Consider the following 23,497-nt stretch of genomic DNA (forward strand, 5'->3'; position numbering starts at 1 on the left):
CCCGTTGACTTTGGCACCAGTTGAAAGAGCTGCGTGATAACACAAATAACACAAATGGGTGGGCGTCTAATTGTTGCCTTAATGTCAACCTTTGCAGCTGCAGTATTGCTGTAATAACATAGCAGAAAATGACAGACATCATGCAGATGTTTTGGGAGGTAAACAAAAAAAAGAAGTCAATTGAAAAAATAAAAATTCAACACATTATAGAAAACCTGTTTGTATCTCATCTCATTTTGGCTTTGTAAGAAAAATAAAACTCAATATAATATAAAACAATAATGCTGATCATAAATATAACATTTTGTACATGAGCTTCGGCTAAAAGTGGTGTGTTTCTCATACTTGCCTCTCCTCAAAGAGGATTTGGGCGTACACAGTGCTTGTGCACGAGGCTTTGTTGTCTGGCAGAGGCTTGACCAGCTCCAACTCTGCATATGTCAGGCTCTCTTCTGCAATCTTTGGCTGCAGGGGACAAGGAGAAAGATTAAACGGGTGAAGAAACATACTCGTTATTCACGTTGTGTCTTTTATCATTTGAATCTGAACCAAATTACCTCGGGTTAACAGTCACATATACACAAAAATCGAATGAAGTAAAACTTAGATTAGATTTGAGATTTCTTGACAGCCCTCTACTGAAATACCTTGTTGCCTTTTAAATTGTATGTATGAACCAGGAGTTACCCCAGAGCACTTACCAAGACCACTTTCATCGGCTGTACCTTTAAAAGTTTGAGTTTGGGGATTTTGTTTGCTATGGGTGCTGTGGAAGAATACAATGATTACATACATTATGCAGATAGGGAACACATTGTCTGTGTCACAAGAAACATTTCCCCCCTAAAACCCAAACCCAGAAGCAAAATGTTCCCCGTCTGCAATGTCTACGTGCCCGTCCTGTCATTTATTAGTGATGATTTGGACGCAGGCGTCAAAGCAGAGTTGAACAGACATACAACGTTTGACGTGTGTTGGCATTCAGACTTCTACGACATGACATCAACTCCTTGTGAGACAGATGCAACACTTTAAAACTGCCCAACATCAGCCTATTCATCTCCAGGGGAAACAAAAATATGATCATCAAGAACAGACGTTACTTTCTTAAAATCCGCTTTCTTACTTGATTAGTTGACCATAAACTTTGCACTATTTCTGGTTGCACCCTGATATCACAAAGACTGATATAGAAGTTGCTTTGCTCTATTTCCAGTTTATCTATGCCCGCACGTACGGTACAGTTGATCCATATATGGGCTCAAAAGGTAGTGGCAAGTAAAGCAATATTTCATAGATAATTCACAACATCTCTAGCATCAGGAAACAGAATGTTCAGAACTCCTTTATGCTCTGATGATTACTTTAGCCACATTCCCTCCCCCAGACCACATACCCAACTGTGCGTATGAAGATAGGCTTCTAAGTAAACATACATGCTTGGGTAAGGGAAAATGTGATACAGATGTATGATGTTGTTGAGAGACTGTCTGTTTACCTTTAACTGGTATCTCTGGTGGTATCTCTGACTGGGCTTTGCTTCGTTTCCTCCTGTACCTCCTCTGCTTTTTGGGCAGAGCAGGAGACACACTGACTAGACTGGTCACCGTCTCCCCTGAACTGCAGACAGCAGACAGGCATGTTTACAGCAGAATTAGAGCAGGGAAATGTAAGTACCCATCACGGTCATGGATGAAAAGAGTCTGTGTGTACCATAGTGGCTAAAGTACAGTATAAGTCATAGTTACTTGTGTTTGAATGATGAAACTTACCTGTTCTGTAGGCTCTTGACCAAATGGTAGTTGTCTATGAGGCAATGAGACAAAACATAAGCGCATGAGGGGCAAAAAAACATTCTGCCGTGTCATCAAAATCATGCCTTGGCTTTACATATCAGAGTCCATTATCTTTAAATGATCTGGTAATATGGCCCAGATGAGGGCTTTCAGTGTTGGATGGGAAGGAGCAGGGATAGAGTGTTTACTCACCTTTTAACTTCTTCTTCCTCTGAACATATTGGCAGGTCACCGCCACGGTGAACATGCACATGCACACCAGTCCCACAGAGCAGATCAGCACAGCGCACAGGTACACGTCTGAAACACACAAAACTGACCAGATTAGTCACAGTCATAATATCGTACAACCCTGAAGACTCATGTCTCAGTTGTTAGTCACTTATGCAGAAATATCTTTGCCATTTATGACCTATTTATTGTTGTTGCGCTATTTTAGTCAAGTACAATGCAGAGAACCAGAGAGTCACGTTCTTACCTTCAAACAGGCTCCACAGACTCTCCTTGGCCGTGGTCGCTGGTAAGACATGCACTGAAAGGAAACCAGGGAAAGTCCACGATCATCAGTGTGTCAACCGTCCTGCCTGATTATACATTTGCAATACATCTAATTGTACGTGGCTCGCCGTAGGACGACAGCATTGAGGTTATCCTCTCCTCTGGATCCTCTTCCTGAATCACTGGCTAGTGGTAGCTAACACCCACCGAGTCGTCCTGAAATACCCTAAACCGTGAGCAGCTGACAACAGCCTCTGTCACACATAGCAGCCATCCTTAGCTTAGCTAGCCACCAGATCTCCAGGGTTACTGGGCTGAAGCCTGGCTGGGTGTCTGGGTGTGCTGCACGTTAGCCTGTCCACAGGGTTTAAACTGGGTCTGCGCCATCCAAGATCATTGGGACTACCACGTTGAAGTTGAAATGCAAAATGGTCATGGTAAGGGTTAAGGTTAGGGTTAGGTAAGGGTTATGGTTATGGTTAAGGTTAGCGTCAGGTTTGGAGTAGGGATGTTCCAAGGAACCCAGGATAGCACTGACCCTTACGCTGGGGTTACCTCTAGAGTATTTCCCTTGATGCTAAACCAGCAGCACTTGCTTTGTCTGTGCCGACCATAATCATGGCCTACATTCAACTACTTTGAAACATTAGTCTGAGGTAGATGACAGCGAGCTATGAGTCTTGGCTCAGTATTTGCTGTAGTTGTGTTTGCCATGTACTTTTTTTGCCACACATTTTGTTTTTTACTGTAAATTCTATAGCTTGTTCCTATCTAGGTGAAGTTACACTAGATCATGTGTTCTTGGTTCCCAAGTCTGATTGATGAGTCCCGGATATACTTCATAGTGGCTTTCAGAAATCAGTATCGTGGTGCAGAAGACTCTTCTTTGCCATGAATCATATAGTATGACTTCAATAGGACATTATGAATATGCACTGAGCCAAAAGGCCAGCTGCACATTCTGGAATACTATGAATCATCTGAATCTGCAGCACTGCTTGGAGCCAAAGAAATGTCTCTCACTGTTCAATTGATTCCATTCATATGTGCTCCCCCTTTATTTTTGATAGGAAGTCTCTCATTATATCCTCACACAGTGACGGTACACAGATCGAATGAATAGCATCCCTAAGACAGATTTGCATTCTGGGATAAATACTGTCTTCAGCAATCAATAGACCAATTCAATGGGTCACTTTGGGCTACGTCAGAGTATTCATCACATGTAAAGAAGAAAAAAAAAGAAATGAATAGCAGTATGCAGTGATGATCCATACAAAAGTCCTCATCACAAAAACCTTCAAAACATCCTCTTTCTTCACTTTTCAACATCTTCTTTGCATCACCCTCTTTCACCGCGTGAGACCCCGAGCTTGCGCTGACCAACTGGTAAGTGTCGTCACCGACATTTTCAAACTCTCCCTGTCTGAGTCTGTAATACCAACATGTTTCAAGCAGACCACCATGGTGCCTGTCCCCAAGAACACTAAGGTAACCTGCCAAAATGACTATGAAACCCTGGTCATGGCTCACATCAACACCATTATCCCAGACACCCTAGACCCACTCCAATTTGCATACTGCACCAACAGATAGACAGATAATGCAATCTCTATTGCGCTCCACACTGTCCTTTCACACCTGCACAAAAGGAACACCTATGTGAGAATGCGATTCATTGACTACAGCTCAGCGTTCAGCATAATAGTGCCCTCAAAGCTCATCAGTAAGCTAAGGACCCTGGGCTAAACACCTCCCTCTGCAACTTGATCCTGGACTTCCTGACGGGCCGCCCCCAGGTTGTAAGGGTAGGTAACAACACATCCACCACGCTGATCCTCAACACGGGGGCCCCTCAAGGGTGCGTGCTCAGTCCCCTCCTGTCCTCCCTATTCACTCATGACTGCACGGCCAGGCACGACTCCAACACCATCATTAAGTTAGCTGATGACACAACAGTGGTAGGCCTGATCACCGACAACAACGAGACAGCCTAAAGGGAGGAGGTCAGAGACCTGACCGTGTGGTGCAAGGACAACAACCTCTCCCTCAAAGTGATCAAGACAAAGGAGATGATCATGGACTACAGGAAAAGGAGGACAGAGCACACCCCCATTCTCATCAATGGGGCTGTATTGGAGCAGGTTGAGAGCTTCAAGTTCCTTGGCGTCCACATCACCAACAAACTATTATGGTCCAAGCAGACCAAGATTTTGACGTGAAGAGGGCATGACAAAAGCTATTCCCCCTCTGGAGACTGAAAATATTTGGCATGGGTCCTCAGATCCTCAAAAGGTTTTACAGCTGCACCATCGAGAGCATCCTGACGGGTTGCATGGTATGGTAACTGCTCTGCCTCCGACCGCAAGGCACTACAGAAGGTAATGCGTACGGCCCAGTGCATCACCGGGGCCAAGCTTCCAGCCATCCAGGACCTCTATACCAGGCGGTGTCAGAGGAAGGCCCTAAAAATTATCAAAGACTGCAGCTACCCTAGTCATTTACTGTTCTCTCTGTTTCCGCACGGCAAGCAGTACCGGAGTGCCAAGTCTAGGTCTAAGAGGCTTCTAAACAGCTTCTACCCCCAAACCATAAGACTCCTGAACAGCTAATCAAATGGCTACCCAGACTATTTGGACCCCCCCCCCAAATAGTGAGCAATATGTTTGGAACATGAAATCGCAATAAAATCACAGTATCAAATTGCAACACATGTAGAATAGGGAGAATCGGGAGAATCACAATACATATTGTATCGGCACCTACATTTTGTGGTCCCTGGCAATTCCCAGCCCTAACATGAGCCAATGAGCTATAGAAAATGATCTAATTCGATAGCACCGTTGGTGACATTTCAAACTAGCTGTGGAGTGAAACAATCTGTTGACGTGCCCTTGAGCAAGGCACATAACTCTAATTGCTCCTGTAAGTCTCTCTCAATAAGAGCGTCTGTAAATGCAAAATGAGTGTGTTTACACATTACTATGCAGTTGTCTAGGCAACCAACTTTGGGCAGTCTCATACTACAACTATCTCTTGTTCTCTCACTGTTGAGTTCACTCACTTCTAGCCACAATTGTATATGTGTATAATACGCAGGGAAAATCCTGGCTATAGCCAAAGTCAAAATGTGTTTGGTGGTGATGGTGCCAGTGTTCCCTTACCTCGGCTGTTCCGCCAGTCTGTCTGCTTGGGCTCAGACAGGACAGTCAAATGTCACAGCCGGCACAAATGATTTCATGGAAAAAACTGGTTAAGTTTCAATTTACTCAAAGTAATAGCTTAGAAAGAAAGGATGCATCTGCTTAGCTGCATCTGCTTTGCTACATCTACTTACATCTACTACATCTGTTTTGCTACATCTACTTTGCTACATCTGCTTTGTTATATCTACTTTACTACATCTGCTGTGCTACATCTGCTTTGCTACATCTACTTACATCTACTACATCTGTTTTTCTACATCTACTTTGCTACATCTCCTTTGTGATATCTACTTTACTACATCTGCTTTGCTACATCTACTTTACTACATCTACTTTGTTATATCTATTTTACTACATCTGCTTTGTTATATCTACTTTGCTACATCTGCTTTGTTATATCTACTTTACTACATCTGCTTTGCTACATCTACTTTACTACATCTACTTTGTTATATCTATTTTACTACATCTGCTTTGCTACATCTGCTTTGCTACATCTGCTTTGCTACATCTGCTTTGTTATATCTACTTTACTACATCTGCTTTGCTACATCTGCTGTGCTACATCTGCTTTGCTACATCTGCTTTGCTACATCTGCTTTGTTATATCTACTTTGCTACATCTGCTTTGTTATATCTACTTGACTACATCTGCTGTGCTACATCTGCTGTAATACATCTGCTTTCCTATATCTGCTGTGCTACATCTGCTGTGCTACATCTGCTGTGCTACAGTGTATATTGCTTAGATTCTTTCACAGAATGTTGTGCATCGAACTGGCAGAACAGAAGGGCTGACATCAGCTTTAGAGAAGACAAGATACTCTCTCATGAAGCATCGCTATGAAGTATCACTTCTTTTCAAGCTTGTTCAAAACCATGGAACTCCTTACCACAATGAAAACATGACCTTTACACATGACACAATCTCTTCCTTCTCATGATCGATGAAATACGAAACTAGGTCAGCCAGTTCTGGTTCCAGCTATCATTAGCACTGTACTCCTGCTTCTACAACTACTACTTCTAATGTTTCCACTGTACTACACTACTACTGCTACTGCTACTGCAACTACTAATAATAATAATTTTGCTACTACAACTACTAATATTACTACACTATTGCTGCTCCTACTACCAATACTACTACTCCTGCTACTATTACTACTACTACTACACTACTACTGCTACTGCTACTGCTACTGCTACTGCTACTGCTACCCCACTACTGCTGCTACTACCAATACTACTACCACCACTGCTACTATTACTACCTATTCTACTACTTCTACACTACGAATGCTACTACTACTACTACTACACTACTACTGCTGCTACAACTAATACTACTACTCCTGCTACTGCTGCTACTACTACTACTACTAGCACTGATAATAACACTACTGCTGCTACTGCTACTTCTGCTGCTACTGCTACTACTACTACTACCTCTGCTACTGATACTGCTACTACATTACTACTGCTGCTACTGATATTACTACTACTGCTACACTACTACTGCTACTGATACTGATACTACTACTACACTTCTACTGCTGCTACTACTACTACACTACTACTGCTACTACAGTACTACTGCTATTGCTACTACTACTACTGCTACTACTACTTATGCTACTGCTACTACTACGACTACTGCTACTGCTATTGCTACTACTGATACTACTACTGCTGCTACTGCTACTACTACTACTGCTACTGATGCTACTACTACTACTGCTACTGATGCTACTACTACTACTGCTACTGCTACTGCTACTACTGATGCTACTACTAATACTACTTCTAATAACAACACTGTACTACTATTACTAATACTACTACTACTTGTACTGTTGCCACTACTACTAATAATACCACTGTACTATTACTATTACTACTACTAATCAAATCAAGTCAAATTGTATTAGTCACATGTGCTGAATACAACCTTACAGTGAAATTCTTACTTACGAGCCCTAACCAACAATGCAGTTAAAAAAATCAACACGAATAAGAATAAGAAATAAAAGTAACAAGTCATTAAAGAGCAGCAGTAAAATAGCAATAGAAAGACTATACAGGGGGGTACCGGTACAGAGTCAATATGTGGGGGTACCGGTTAGTTGAGGTAATATGTACATGTAGCTAGAGTTATTAAAGTGGCTATGCATAGATAATTACAACAGAGAGTAGCAGCGGTTTAAAATATGGGTGGGGGGAGGGGGGGGGGGCAATGCAAATAGTCTGGGTAGCCATTTGATTAATTGTTCAGGAGTCTTATGGCTTGGGGGTAGAAGCTGTTTAGAAGCCTCTTGGACCTAGACGTGGCACTCCGGTACCGCTTGCTGTGTGGTAGCAGAGAGAACAGTCTATGACTAGGGTGGCTGGAGTCTTTGACAATTTTTAGGGCCTTCCTCTGACACTTCCTGGTATAGAGGTCATGGATGGCAGGAAGCTTGGCCCCAGTGATGCACTGGGCTGTATGCACTACCCTCTGTAGTGCCTTGCGGTCAAACTGCTCGCAACCTGCTCCACTACAGCCCTGTTGATGAGAATGGGGGCATGCTCGGGCCTCTTTTTCCTGTAGTCCATCACGTTGAGGGAGAGGTTGTTGTCCTGGCACCACATGGCCAGGTCTCTGACCTCCTCCCTATAGGCTGTCTCGTCATTGTCGGTGATCAGGCCTATCACTGATCCAGCTGCAGAGGGAGGTGTTTAGTCCCAGGGTCCTTAGCTTAATGATGAGCTTTGAGGGCATTATGGTGTTGAACGCTGAATGAATAGCATTCTCACATAGGTGTTCCTTTTGTCCAGGTGAGAAAGGGCAGTGTGGAGTGCAATAGAGATTACATCAGATGTGGACCTGTTAGGGTGGTATGCAAGTTGGAGTGGGTCTAGGGTTTCTGGGATAATGATGTTGATGTGAGCCATGACCAGCCTTTCAAAGCATTTCATGGCTACAGACGTGAGTGCTACAGGTGGGTAGTCATTTAGGCAGGTCACCTTAGTGTTCTTGGGTACATGGACTATGGTGGTCTGCTTGAAACATGTTGGTATTACAGACTCGGACAAGGCGAGGTTGAAAATGTCAGTGAAACGCTCCTTGAAAGCGGAAGCTCTAGCCTTTAGCTCAGTGCGGATGTTGCCTGTAATCCATGGCTTTTGGTTGGGGTATGTACGTACAGTCACTGTGGGGATGATGTCATCGATGCACTTATTGATGAAGCCGATGACTGATGTGGTGTACTCCTGTGCTACCAAAACAGTCCTGTAGCTTAGCATCTGCTTCATCTGACCACTTTCTTTTATTGATCGAGTCACTGCTTGCTTGGTAGCAGGAATCAGGAGTATAGAATTATGGTCAGTTTTGCCAAATGGAGGGTGAGGGAGAGTTTTGTATGCGTCTCTGTGTGTTGAGTAAAGGTGGTCCAGAGTTTTTTCCCTCTGGTTGCACATTTAACATGCTGATAGAAATTTGGTAAGATGGATTTAAGTTTCAAAAACACAGATGAAAATTCTCTTGGTAGATATTGTGGTCTACAGCTTATCATGAGATACTCTCGAGCAAAACCTTGAGACTTCCTTAGATATCGTGCACCAGCTGTTATTTACAAAAATACATAGTCCGTTGCCCCTTGCCTTACCAGGCACTGCTGTTCTATCCTGCCGATAAAGCGTATAACCAGACAGCTGTATGTTGATAATGTCGTCGTTCAGCCACGAGTCCGTGAAGCATAAGACATTGCAGTTTTGAATGTCCCGTTGGTAGTTTAATCTTCCGCGCAAGTCATCGATTTTATTTTCCAAAGATTGGACGTTTGCTAGCAGAATGGAAGGAAGTGGGGGTTTATTCGATCGCCTACAAATTCTCAGAAGGCAGCCCGCCCTCTGGCCCCTTTTTCTCCGACCTTCTCTTCACGCAAATGAAGGGGGAAAAAAGGATTCTGACAGTCCATGGTGAGTAATCGCAGTTCTGATGTGCAGAAGTTATTTTCGGTCATAAGAGACTGTAGCAGCAACATTATGTGCAAAATAAGTTGAAAACTAGGTTACAAACAACGCAAAGAAACAAACAAAAAAACAATTGGTTAGGAATACGTAAAACTAGCCTCCGGCTCTGTCTTAAAACTGCTACTACTGCTGCTACTACTACAACTGCTACTGCTATTGCTATTACTCCTGCTACTGCTACTACTAATATTACTACTGCTACTACTACTACTACTACTACTACTACTACCGCTACTGCTACTACTAATATTTCCACTGTACTACACTACTACTTCTACTACTACTAATACTACTGCTGCTACTACTACTACTACTACTACTACTACTACTACTACTACTACTACTAATACTACTGCTACTACTTGCACTGACTTTGCTGATAGCTACTTTATTGAGGAAAAATGTACTTACTATGCCTGAGATATATGGTTGTCCCACCTAGCTATCTTAAGATGAATGCACTAACTGTAAGTCACTCTGGATAAGAGCGTCTGCTAAATAACTAAAATATCAATGTAAACGTACTTCTACTACTGCTACCACCACTGCTACTACTGCTACTACTACTATTACTGCTATTATTACTACTACTACTAATACCACTGTACTACTACTACTACTACTATTATTACTACTACTACTAATACCACTGTACTACTACTAATACCACTGTACTACTACTACTACTACTACTACTACTACTATTACTGCTATTATTACTACTACTACTAATACCACTGTACTACTACTAATACCACTGTACTACTACTACTACTACTACTATTACTGCTATTATTACTACTACTACTAATACCATTTTACTACTACTAATACCACTGTACTACTACTACTACTACTACTACTACTATTACTGCTATTATTACTACTACTACTAATACCACTGTACTACTACTAATACCACTGTACTACTACTATTACTACTTATACCACTGTACTACTACTACTACTACTACTACTACTACTACTACTACTACTACTACTGCTACCACTACTACTACTACTACCACCACCAACTGCATAATTTATATTCTACTGCACCACAGACAGTGCTACACCTAAAGCCATAGTTACCTCTAAGCTCGGTGGCGGCCGTACAGTTTGTTGATGCCTTCCATCGGTTCTGGTGCTTCTTGAACTCCTGCACCCGGCATATGTAGAGTCCACGGTCCTCCGCTGAGATGTTCATAATGAGCAGGTCGAAAATCTTCCCCTGCTTGACCACTGTCAGCTTCAACTTAGGCCAGGGGAAGCTCTTGGTATAGTCCCCATAGAACCTGGCCTTTCTCATGTTGACCCTGGCGATGAGGAACTCTTTGTCGCTTGAAGCACGTTCCGGCAGGAATGTCCATTTGACTACGGGCAGGCTGCTGGAGCGACGTCTCTGGGACACCTGGCAGGTCAGGGTGACGTTCTCACCCTCCTGGGCCACCGTAAACGGGGAGGGGGTGACAGTGATGTTGATGGCCTGGCACACTTCTGAAATATATAGTACACAAAGGGTATGTACAGTAAATAAACACCGAGTAGACAAAACATAAGGAACCCTGGATCTTTCCATGACATAGACTGACCAGGTGAATGCAGGTGAAAGCTATGATCCCTTATTGATGTCACCTTCAATTCCACTTCAATTAGTGTAGATCAAGGGGATGGGATAGGTTAAAGAAGGATGTTTAAGCCTTGAGACAACTGAGACATGGATTGCGTATGTGTGTCATTCAGAGCCTTTGAATGGGATATAGTAGTTGGATCCAGGCACACCAGTTTGAGCTGGGTTTGTCACACTCAACAGTTTCCTGTGTGTATCAAGAATGGTCCACCACCCAAGGGACATCCAGCCAACTTGACACAACTGTGGGAAGAATTGGAGTTAACATGGTCCAGCATCCCTGTGGAACGCTTTCGACACCTTGTAGAGTTCATGCCCCGACGAATTGAAGCTGTTCTGAAGGCAAAAGGTGGTGCAACTCAATATTAGGAAGGTGTTCCCAATTATCTCTTTCCTACTGTGTTAATGTTTGTGGATGAGACATCTGAAAGTGGTGTTTGGCTCAAGTGCAAGCATATGTCCATTTTAAGTGGAAGAAATATTAAGGACCAAACTTTATGGCCTGTTTCATGACAAAAGCAACATCTGGTTTTTAAAGTAATTTCATAACTTTCCATTTGCAGTAAGCATATTTCTATGACACACAAAGCCATCAAGCCACTAAGAAGGGAACTATTCATCTCTAGATCAAATCTATAATTTGCTAGATATATTTATTTAGCTAAAGTATTAAGCTGCATCTTATGAAAAAGTCACACAAACCAGAGTAAATTAGTTTTTTTAACAAAGATGAGGGAAAACACATGATTTACTGATTCAAATGCATGTCATGTGGAATGTGTTTTCTAACACTTACACATTTCACAAAAGTTTTCCCAATCTTTTATTATGACATTCTCTCTCTCTCTCTTGCTGTCTCTCTCTCTCTCCATCAACACATAACTCTTCAAGGTATTGCCAAATTTCATATCATGACCTAAAAACACTATTTTCCATTTGAACCAAGTTAACTAAGTAGAAAAGTTGCTTACCTCCAATGAACGCTTTAGTCAGGAGAACTATGACCACAGAAGAGATCTTCATTTTCCAGACCAGCAGTCTCCATAAAAAACAGTTCAATGTCTCCCGAAGTAAAGAGCCTCAGCTCAGGATTCCCTTTTCTTTTTTCTGTATTCGTGTGTAATACGAAATGGGGCTCGCTCTGTTTCTGCTTAGAACCACCCTCCTCCCCCCAGGCTCACAACCCCACCCACCTCACTCCTCTGCTTGGCAGAAAGTGGGAAATGCAATTTCCTGTGTAGAAGGAAGGAAGGTTGTGCTATAGCTTTGACGCAGACTCGATCAGACTTCCAGCTGTGGACTACAGCAGAGAAAACAGACACTTTTGGCTAGATTTTTATTACACACACACACACACACACACACACACACACACACACACACACACACACACACACACACACACACACACACACACACACACACACACAGTCTCTGACTGTGTAACTGGAGCCCACAGACAATGTTTGTACAGGAGTTTGTGAGAGCAACTCTGTCTCCTCTCTTTATAGACACACTAGAGTTTAGAACAAACGTTCAGACATTCACTCTTCTTGAAATAAAACGTGACTGCATTCATGGATCCATTTGTCTTAGAGCTAGCGAGACTTACAGATGAAGTCGAAAGTTTACATACACCTTTGCCAAGTACATTTAAAGTCCGTTTTTCACAATTCCTGACTTTTAATCGTAGTAAATATTCCCTGTCTTAGGTCAGTTAGGAGCACCACTATATTTTAAGAATGTGAAATGTCAGAATAATAGTAGAGAGAATGATTTCTTTCAGCTTTTATTTCTTTCATCACATTCTCAGTGGGACAGAAGTTTACATACACTCATAGTATTTGGTAGCATTGCCTTTAAATTGTTTAAGTTGGGTAAAATGTTTCGGGCAGCCTTCCACAAGCTTCCCACAATAAGTTGGGTGAATTTTGGCCCATTCCTCCTGACAGAGCTGGTGTAACTGAGTCAGGTTTGTAGGCCTCCTTGCTCGCACACGCTTTTCAGTTCTGCCCACAAATTTTCTATAGGATTGAGGTCAGGGCTTTGTGATGGCCACTCCAATACCTTGACTTTGTTGTCCTTAAGCCATTTTGCCACAACTTTGGAAGTATGCTTGAGGTCATTGTCCGTTTGGAAGACCCATTTGAGACCAAGCTGTAAATTCCTGACTGATGTCTTGAGATGTTGCTTCAATATATCCACATAATTGTCCTTCCTCATGAAGCCATCTATTTTGTGAAGTGCACCAGTCCCTCCTGCAGCAAAGCACCCCCACAACATGATGCTGCCACCCCTGTCCTTCACGGTTGGGATGGTGTTCTTCGGCTTGCAAGCCTCCACCTTTTTCCTCCAAACGTAACAATGGTCATTATGTCCAAACAGTTCTATTTTTGTTTCATCAGACCAGAGGACATTTCTCCAAAAATTATGATCTTTGTCCCCATGTGCAGTTGCAAACCGTAGTCTGGCTTTTTTATGGCAGTTTTGGAGCAGTGGCTTCTTCCTTGCTGAGCGGCCTTTCAGGTTATGGTGATACAGGACTCGTTTTACTGTGGATATAGATATTTTTGTACCTGTTTCCTCCAGCATCTTCACAAGGTCCATTGCTGTTGTTCTGGGATTGATTTGCACTTTTCGAACTAAAGTACGTTTATCTGTAGGAGACAGTACGTGTCTCCTTCCTGAGCGGTATGACGGCTGCGTGGTCCCATGGTGTTTATACCTGGGTACTATTGTTTGTACAGATGAACGTGGTACCTTCAGGAGTTTGGAAACTGCTCCCAAGGATGAACCAGACTTGTGAAGGTCTACAATTTATTTTCTGAGGATATGGCTGATTTCTTTTGATTTTCCCACGATGTCAAGCAAAGAGGTTCTGAGTTTGTAGGTAGGCATTGAAATACATCCACAGGTACACCTCCAATTGACTCAAATGATGTCAATTAGCATATCAGAAGCTTCTACAGCCATGACATCATTTTCTGGATTTTTCCAAGCTGTTTAAAGGCACAGTCAATTTATGTCAACTTCTGTCCCACTGTAATTGTGATAAAGTGAATTATGAGTGAAATAATCTGTCTGTAAACAATTGTTGGAAAAATTACTTGTGTCATGCAAAAAGTAGATGTCCTAACTGACTTGCCAAAACTATAGTTTGTTAACAAGAAATTTGTGGAGTGGTTGATTTTTTTTTAAATGACTCCAACCTAAGTGTATGTAAACTTCCCACTTCAACTGTAGATGGATGTCTGGTAACTTTCTCAAAAGTCTTTAAATTAAAATCTGTATATTCTATCCATGCTCGAGGCTGGAGATGCAATCATCTCGGTTGTGAGTTGTATAGAAAATCCTGAGCTATTCCGCATCCCCAGAATGACTTGACAAGCGTCCAAGAAGACACTTATATAGAGCAATTTTTCATTAAATTTTACTAGGTAAGTCAATGACGGCCTAGGAACAGTATGTTAACTGCCTTGTTCAGGGGCAGAATGACAGATTTTTACCTTGTCAGCTCGGGATTTGATCTGACAACCTTTCGGTTACTAGTCCAACGCTCTAACCACTAGGCTACTAGGTGGGTGCGGCATGGGGGAGTTACTGTATTTTCACTGCTCAAGAACGTCTGTTGAGGACAATCCTAAGTGCATCTGACGTTTGCGTAGTATTATCCATCACACAGACTCTCTCTCTCTCTCTCTCTCTCTCTCTCTCTCTCTCTCTCTCTCTCTCTCTCTTTTCACTGAGAGACTGAGGGGGGGGGGGGTATAAATCCTACAGTGACTTCAGACTCTCATCAGTCAAGTGTTCCTTTAAATCAAAGTCTATGTCTTTTCAACAGAAGGCAGTTAAGACTGACGTGGTTGCAGGGAAAGTCAAGTAAACAGGCATGTTAACAAGATCCTTCTTGCACTCAGATGTGAGATGTGTGTGGGAGGAATTGGAGCTCAGGGAAGTGAGTTGTGGAGTTGCAGTTTAGGCAAGCTGCCTTGTTATGGTGCTATCAATGGTAAGAAATACTGCCACCTTGTGGGATGTATATTGATAGTGTTTCCCAATAAGAACATGTGTCTCTATTTGTGTCATCAGAACAGAAGTAGGTTCAGCTGAAATAGCAAGAATTTTTGGAATTTGTATGATTTAATGAAGTCAGGATATTTCTGAAATAATGTTTGATGTATTCTTCCATCAATCTTACAGATAGATAAAGTACATTTAAACTGCATGCAGCTGAAAACATGTTTAATGTGCATAGAGGGACATTAAGTGCTTCCACCAATATATTTCCAAACATGGCAAATATTGAATTACAAGGTGGATGGAGACAGTGCGAAAACATGAAGATTCAGAAGTCGCGTGCAGCAAAACGTGAAGACAACCCCATTGACCCTTCACCCTGAGCTGCTTCTGGGTCATCCCTAGCTTTTATAGACACAAAGTCATAAACCTCACCCAGTTCTACAATTTCTCCTCTTACATTTGTATTTGAAGCCTAACCCTAACCTAAACTCTAAAATGAACAACACTGCTAACCTTATGCCTAACCCTAACCTTAAATTAAGACCAAAAAGCGAATTTTTGTACAGAACAGCTTCAATTCGTCGGGGCATGGACTCTGCAAGGCGTCGAAAGCGTTCCACAGGGATGCTGGCACATGTTGACTCCAATGCTTCCCAAAGTTGTGTTAAGTTGGTTACATGTCCTTTGGGTGGTGGACCATTCTTGATACACACGGGAAACTGTTGAGCTTGAAAATCCGAGCAGGGTTGCATTCTTGACACAAACCGGTGCACCTGGCACCTACTACCATACCCCGTTCAACAGCACTTAAATATTTTGTCTTGCCCGTTCACCCTCTGAATGACACACACATGCACAATATATGTCCCAATCTCCTCAATGCTTAAAAATCCTTCTTCAACATGTCTCCTCCCCTTCATTGACACTGATTAAAGTTGATTTGTTTCTCACTGTTACCACCTGTTATAGACCCCCCTCAGCTTCCAGCTGTGCCCTGGACACCATATGTGAATTGATTGCCCGCATCTATCTTCAGAGTTTGTTCTGTTAGGTGACCTAAACTGGGATATACTTAACACCCCGGTCGTCCTACAATCTAAGCTAGATGCCCTCAATCTCACAAAAATGATCAGGTACAACCCTAAATCCGTAAACATGGGCATCCTCATTGATATTATCCTGACCAACTTGCCCTCCAAATACACCTCTGCTGTTTTCAATCAGGATCTCAGCGATCACTGCCTCATTGCCTGCATCCGTTATGGGTCTGCGGTCAAACAAACACCCCTCATCACTGTCAAATGCTCCCTAAAACACTTCTGCGAGCAGACCTTTCTAATCAACCTAGCCCGGGTATCCTGGAAGGATATTGACCTCATCCCGTCAGTAGAGGATGCCTGGTTGTTCTTTAAAAGTAATTTCCTCACCATCTTAAATAAGCATGCCCCTTTCAAGAAATGTAGAACTAAGAACAGATATAGCCCTTGGTTCACTCCAGACCTGACTGCCCTCGACCAGCACAAAAACATCCTGTGGCGGACTGCACTAGCATCGAATAGTCCCTGCGATATGCAACTGTTCAGGGAAGTCAGGAACCAATACACACAGTCAGTTAGGAAAACAAAGCTAGCTTTTTCAAACAGAAATTTGCATCCTGTATCTCTAACTCTAAAATGTTTTGGGACACTGTAAAGTCCATGGAGAATAAGAGTACCTCCTCCCAGGCTAGGAAACAAGGTCACCACCGATGGACCCTCTCTTTCTAAAATGATTTGCCAGCATTGTTGCAACCCCTATTACCAGTCTGTTCAACCTCTCTTTCGTATCTTCCCGAGATTCCTAAAGATTGGAAAGCTGCCGCAGTCATCCACCTCTTCAAAGGGGGTGACACTCTAGACCCCAAAAGTTACAGACCTATATCCATTCTGCCCTGCCTTTCTAAAGTCTTCGAAAGCTAAGTTAACAAACAGGTCACTGACCATTTCGAATCCCACTGTACATTCTCTGCTGTGCTATCTGGTTTCTGAGCTGGTCATGGGTGCACCTCAGCCACGATCAAGGTACTAAATGATATCATAACCGCCATCAATAAAATACAGTACTGTGCAGCCGTCTTCATCGACCTGGCCAAGGCTTTCGACTCTGTCAATTACTGTATTCTCATCGGAAGACTTGGTTTCTCAAATGACTGCCTCGCCTGGTTCACCAACTACTTCTCAGATAGAGTTCAGTGTGTCAAATCAGAGGGCCTGTTGTCCGGATCTCTGGCAGTCTCTATGGGGGTACCTACAGGGTTCAACTCTCGGGGCAACTCTTTTCTCTGTATATATCAAAGATGTCGCTCTTGCTGTGGGTGATTCCTTGATCCACCTCTACGCAGACGACACCATTCTGTATACATCTGACTCTTCTTTGGACACTGTGTTAGCGAACCTCCAAACGAGCTTCAATGCCATACAACTCTCCTTCCGTGGCCTCCAACGGCTCTTAAACGCTAGTAAAACTAAATGCATGCTCTTCAACTGATCGCTGCCCGCACCCGCTCGCCCGACTAGCATTGCTATTCTGGACGGTTCTGACTTATGTGGACAAATATGTGAACAACTACAAATACCTAGGTGTCTGGCTAGACTGTAAACTCTCCTTCCAGACTCATATTAAGCATCTCCAATCCAAAATTAAATCTAGAATCGCCTTCCTATTTCGCAACAAAGCATCCTTCACTCACACTGCCAAACATACCCTCGTAAAACTGACTCCTCGACTTCGGCGATGTCATTTACAAAATAGCCTCCAACACTCTACTCAGCAAACTGGATGCAGTCTATCACAGTGCCATCCTTTTTGTCACCAAAGCCCCATATACCACCCAACCACTGAGACCTGTATGCTCTCGTCGGCTGGCCCTTGCTACATATTCGTTGCCAGACCCATAAGTCTTTGCTAGGTAAAGCTTATCTCAGCTCACTGGTCACCATAACAACACCCACCCGTAGCAGGCGCTCCAGCAGGTATATCTCACTGGTCAACCCCAAAGCCAACACCTCCTTTGGCCGCCTTTCCTTCCAGTTCTCTGCTGCCAACGACTGGAACGAATCGCTGAAGTTGGAAACTTATATCTACCTCACAAACTTTAAGCATCAGCTATCTGAGCTGCTTACCGATTGCTGCAGCTGTACACAGCCCATCTGTAAATAGCCCATCCAATTACATACCTCATCCCCATATTGTTTTTGTTTACTTTTTTGCTCTTTTGCACACCAGTATTTCTACTTACACATCTATCACTCCAGTGTTCATTTGCTAAATTGTAATTACTTCGCTACTATGGCCTATTTATTGCCTTACCTCCTTACTCCATTTGCACACACTGTATATAGATTTTTCTATTGTGTTATTGACTATACTTTTGTTGACTGTACACGTGCAACTCTGTGTTGTTGTTTTTTGTCGCACTGCATTGCTTTATCTTGGCCAGATCGCCGTTGTAAATGAGACCTTGTTCTCAACTGGCATAAAGGTGAACTAAAACAATACAAATAAAGGGTTTAGGTAACGTAGGGCCAGTGGCAGGTGGTGCATTCAGAGCTCCACATTTTTAGCTAAATGTTTTGGGTTGCTTGTTTTGCATGTTATTTTAGCATCAATACGTGTCACATATCAGTTTGAAAACAATGTAAAAAATAAATAAGTTAATAAAGCCTCCATACCAACCTGGTCTCTTTTCTGCTTTCTTGAGTAAGGCAGCTCCAGAAGTGCCCCATATTTTGAAAGCGCTGCGTTCCAATGAGTCGCTATTGAGCCGTGAATGTGCTATCAACCAGCTTACGCTTTCTACGTATTCCCCAAGGTGTCTACAGCATTGTTACGTAGTTTTACGCATTTATGTTGAAGAATAGCCGTAGGCGGCTACATTGCATAAGTCGTCACCTGATGGCTCCCAGGGTGACTCTCGCGTAAAATACAGAGGTAGCCATTACTCCAATCGGTCCTACTGAAAAACGAATTGTCCCGACGGATATATTATCAAATAGATATTTGAAAAACACCTTGAGGATTGATTATTAACAACGTTTGCCATGTTTCTGCCGATATTATGGAGCTAATTTGGAATATTTTTCGCGTTTTCATGACTGCAATTTCCGGGCGATTTCTCAGCCAAACGTGAAGAACAAGCGGAGCTATTTCGCCTACAAAAATAATATTTTGGGAAGAAAATAACTTTGGCTATCTACCTGGGAGTCTTGTGAGTGAAAATATCCGAAGTTCATCAAAGGTAAACGATTTAATTTGATTGCTTTTCTGATTTGTGACAAGGTTGCCTGCTGCTAGCAAGGCATAATGCTATGCTAGGCTATCGATAAACTTACACAAATGCTTGTCTAGCTTTGGCTGTAAAGCATATTTAGAAAATCTGAGATGACAGGGTGATTAACAAAAGGCTAAGCTGTGTCTCAATATATTTCATTTGTGATTTTCATGAATAGGAATATTTTCTAGGGATATTTATGTCCGTTGCATTATGCTAATTAGTGTCAGGCGATGATTACTCTCCCGCATGCGGAATGCCAAAATTAGCCCCTTGGGTGCTGCCATAGAGTTACATTAGAAGTGCCCATCAAGAAGGCTCAAGGTCATTGGCCACAGATAAAATGACGTCAAATCATGTTATATCTACAGTAGCTACAGTAGATTGATTATCTCAACTTCGTAGCTAGCAGTCATCATCATGAATCAAGTCGACAATCTACTGGCAATTTTTTTTAAATCCTTGTCATATGAAGAGAAATAATGAAGAGAAATAGATAAAATGTATTGGTGCTCATCGGCCATTGGACATAAACATTACACAACAAGAAGGAAATTGCAAATTCAACAATGAGTGATTTGGAATGAATCAGTGGCTAACTGCAAGCATTGCAAAGCAATCACTAGTCTGCTATTCAGTAGAGTGGGTGTGTGGTCCCAATTCTGGGTTTAAGGGTCTCTTTTCCAAGCTTAAAATGATTAACATTCAACATTGGCCATGCTGTCAATCCAGCAGGATTTCTGCCATGCTCAAAACAACTGTTAACTCGGAACTGGGATATCTGACTTCAGTGAGTTTAAAACTTCTTTGGGCTAGGGGGCAGTATTTTGCCGTCTGGATGAAAAGCTTGTCCAAAGTTAACTGCCTGTTACTCAGGCCCAGAAGCTAGGATATGCATATGGTTGGTAGATGTGGATAGCAAACACTCTAAAGTTTCTAAAACTGGTAAAAGAATGTGTGTGAGTATAACATAACTGATATGGCAGGCGAAAACCCAGGGACAAACCATCCAGATTTTTTTTTCAGCCTACCACTGTTTCCAATGGCTGTCATGTTTAATATAAAGGGAAAACCTCCCAGATTACAGTTCCTAGGGCTTCCACTAGATGTCAACAGTCTTTAGAAAGAGTTTCAGGCTTGTTTTTGGAAATATTATCTAGAATTTGTAGTTTTTCTAAGTGCTTCCCATTTTGGCTGAAGTGTTTTCATGTGTGTGGATGAGAACATGTTCTTTGTTGTTTATCTCTGGTAAAGACAATATCGATTCTCTGTCTTAAATTGTATCGTTTATTTATTTATTAGGGTACCTGAGGTTTGATTATAAACATTGTTTGACTTGTTTGAAGAAGTTTATTGGTAATGTTTGGGATTCATTTTGTATGCATTTTGAAGTTGGGAAACCGGTGGATTATTGAATGAAGTGCGCCAGCTAAACTGAGTTTTTGGGGAAATAAAGACTTTATTGAACAAAAGGACCATTTGTGATGTAGCTGGGCCCTTTTGGAGTGCCAACAGAAGAAGATCTTCAGCCAAATCAGCTATGTTTTTTTTAAAGGCAGTAAATGAGTTTGAATTAACTGTTTCGCTGCCAGACAAGGCTCCGCTGAGAGCCAGTGGTAAGGTGTTGGGACTGCTGTTTGGACTCGTCGGGACAGCTTTATGTAGGCCTTAACAGTTTGTGGGCACCGTTTGTCACCGTTATAGTGTAATTAATGTATTGTTTATTGTTGTGTTGTGTAGTGGCTTTGCTGGCATGCACCCCCCCACCCCCCCCGACTCACCATTTAAAAAAAAAAATGCCCCACCAAGATTTACATTCTAAAATTGCCATGCATAGGTGTTAGGGAACATAGGGCTGAGGGACCATAGGGCTGAGGGAACATAGGGCTGAGGGAACATAGGGCTGAGAGAGCATAGGGCTGAGGAAACATAGGGCTCAGGGAACATAGGGTGGACCCTCTTCCAACACACATTACTAAATTGTTATTCACATTGTGTATGCCCAAACAGTGAATCACATTAGTAGATTAGTAGATGCCATTTATCTTCAGTATTCCCCTGGTGTCCTGCTCTCTTCATCTATCAGTTACTCTTCTTCAGTCCTTCATGTCCACCAAAGTAGTTCTATTAGCAAAGGAATAAAACCACACATGGGAAGTTAAGTCAAATGTGTTATATATCGATACTTCCGTCATGTTAGATACTGTCCACTTACCGAAGAGATGGTCTTTTTACGGAATCCTCTAAAACAAGTAAAGAATGCTTTTCAGTTTCACATATATCAGGGTATATCAGGGTATGCTATTATGCAGTAGTGCTTATGCATTTACCTGAAACTTCATTATCAAGCATATGCTTTTTAATCATGTAGAGCTTGCTGCCAATAAAACAAATAGCAAAGAAGAGCCCGATCCCTGCCCCAATCCAAGCATATGTGGCATCTGAGAAAAACCAACACACAATGTTGAGAATGTAATATGCAGACTAAGTCATCAACAGCATGTTGTAACAGCATGTTGTGAAAGCAGCTGCACACAGTTGCTTGGATTGCTCAAGAGGACAGTTTACACGTGAGAGCTGCCGAATGCAATGTGTCCACTTTTTCTTCAGTCTGATTAAAGAAAGGTCCAGTTAGGTCCTCAGTCCCTGTATGAACCTGTGTTGATCTGAAATGCTTCGAGTGCGTCAGTGGTTCTCAATTGGAATCGGAAGGCCTTGGATTGTAATAGGGGATTGGCTTGTTTGGCATGTCAGTGTTTGAGCTGCATAGGTCACTTACTAAATAGGTCACTCAACTAAAAGTCTACTGACAGAAAAAGGACTCATTATAGTATAGATATGAATTTTGAGGAAACTTTCTTTCTTACCTGGTTCTTCATTGCTTTCCAGTTCATTTCCTCTCACATTTGTCAACATAGACTCTGAAACACAGGGATAAACTTTGTTATAGAACAAGCTAATGCACTTCTCTAATATCTGTCTCAGACAGTCACGCGTCCACAACTTGTTGTAAGGATGAAACTGATAGCTGAAAACAGGATGTTCATGTAGATAAGACAGATGAGGACAGTGATATTTAATCCAGAGCAGAAACAGAGCAGAAAAACACTTTGAACTTGATTGATTGAACTTGATGATGTCTTTAGTCCATAATAGTAGTAGTAGTGTAGTAGTAGCAGTAATAGAAGTAGTAGTAGCACCAGCAGCAGCAGCAGCAGCAGTGCAGTAGTAACAGTAGTAGTAGCAGTAGTGGTAATAATAGAGGTAGTGTAGTAGCAGCTGAGTAGTAGTAGTAGTAGCCTAGTAGTAGTAGTCTCTTTATGTAGTGTTGTCTCTCTTGTTGTGATGTGTGTTTTGTCCTATATTTATATTGTATTTAAAAATAGATATTTTTTATCCCAGGCCCCCATCCCCGCAGCAGGCCTTTTGCCTTTTGGTAGGCCATCATTGTAAATAAGAATTTGTTCTTATCTGACTTGCCTAGTTAAATAAAGATTAAATAAAAAATGTTTTTAAAAAAATATTTAAAAAAAGTAGTAGTAGCCTAGTAGTACCCAAGTAGAAGTTGGGTGTATTTTGGCCCATTCCTCCTGACAGAGCTGGTGTAACTGAGTCAGGTTTGTAGGCCTCCTTGCTCGCACACACTTTATCAGTTCTGCCCACAAATTGTCTATGGGATTGAGGTCAGGGCTTTGTGATGGCCACTCCAATACCTTGACTTTGTTGTCCTTAAGACATTTTGCCTCAACTTTGGAAGTATGCTTGCGGTCATTGTCCATTTGGAAGACCCACAAGCTTTAACTTCCCTGATGTCTTGAGATGTTGCTTCACTATATCCACATAATTGTCCGACCTCATGATGCCATCTATTTTGTGAAGTGCACCAGTCCCTCCTGCAGTAAAGCACCCCTACAACATGATGCTGCCACCCCCGTGCTTCACGGTTGGGATGGTGTTCTTCGGCTTGCAAGCTTCCCCCCTTTTCCTCCAAACACAATGATCATTATGGCCAAACAGTTCTATT

At 42.2% G+C, this 23,497-nt stretch overlaps 1 protein-coding gene across 1 annotated transcript in view; it reads right to left on the bottom strand.

Annotated features, from left to right (window-relative positions):
• LOC109865996 (V-set and transmembrane domain-containing protein 4) overlaps positions 1-12,326 on the bottom strand; it is a 13,523-nt gene extending 1,197 nt beyond the window's left edge. The window contains exons 1-9 of the mRNA XM_020454525.2: positions 12,116-12,326; positions 10,607-11,011; positions 2,275-2,328; positions 1,989-2,096; positions 1,773-1,806; positions 1,499-1,620; positions 702-766; positions 350-465; positions 1-29 (exon numbers count right to left, since the gene is read on the bottom strand). The exon at positions 1-29 is cut by the window's left edge and continues 1,197 nt beyond it. Of these exons, the coding sequence (XP_020310114.1) occupies positions 1-29; positions 350-465; positions 702-766; positions 1,499-1,620; positions 1,773-1,806; positions 1,989-2,096; positions 2,275-2,328; positions 10,607-11,011; positions 12,116-12,167 (985 nt within the window). The 5' untranslated portion in view covers positions 12,168-12,326. The remainder of the gene's footprint in view (positions 30-349; positions 466-701; positions 767-1,498; positions 1,621-1,772; positions 1,807-1,988; positions 2,097-2,274; positions 2,329-10,606; positions 11,012-12,115) is intronic.
• Between the last annotated feature and the right edge of the window lie 11,171 nt (positions 12,327-23,497).

This window comes from Oncorhynchus kisutch, linkage group LG20, assembly GCF_002021735.2.
Source record: "Oncorhynchus kisutch isolate 150728-3 linkage group LG20, Okis_V2, whole genome shotgun sequence".
NCBI lineage: Eukaryota > Metazoa > Chordata > Actinopteri > Salmoniformes > Salmonidae > Oncorhynchus > Oncorhynchus kisutch.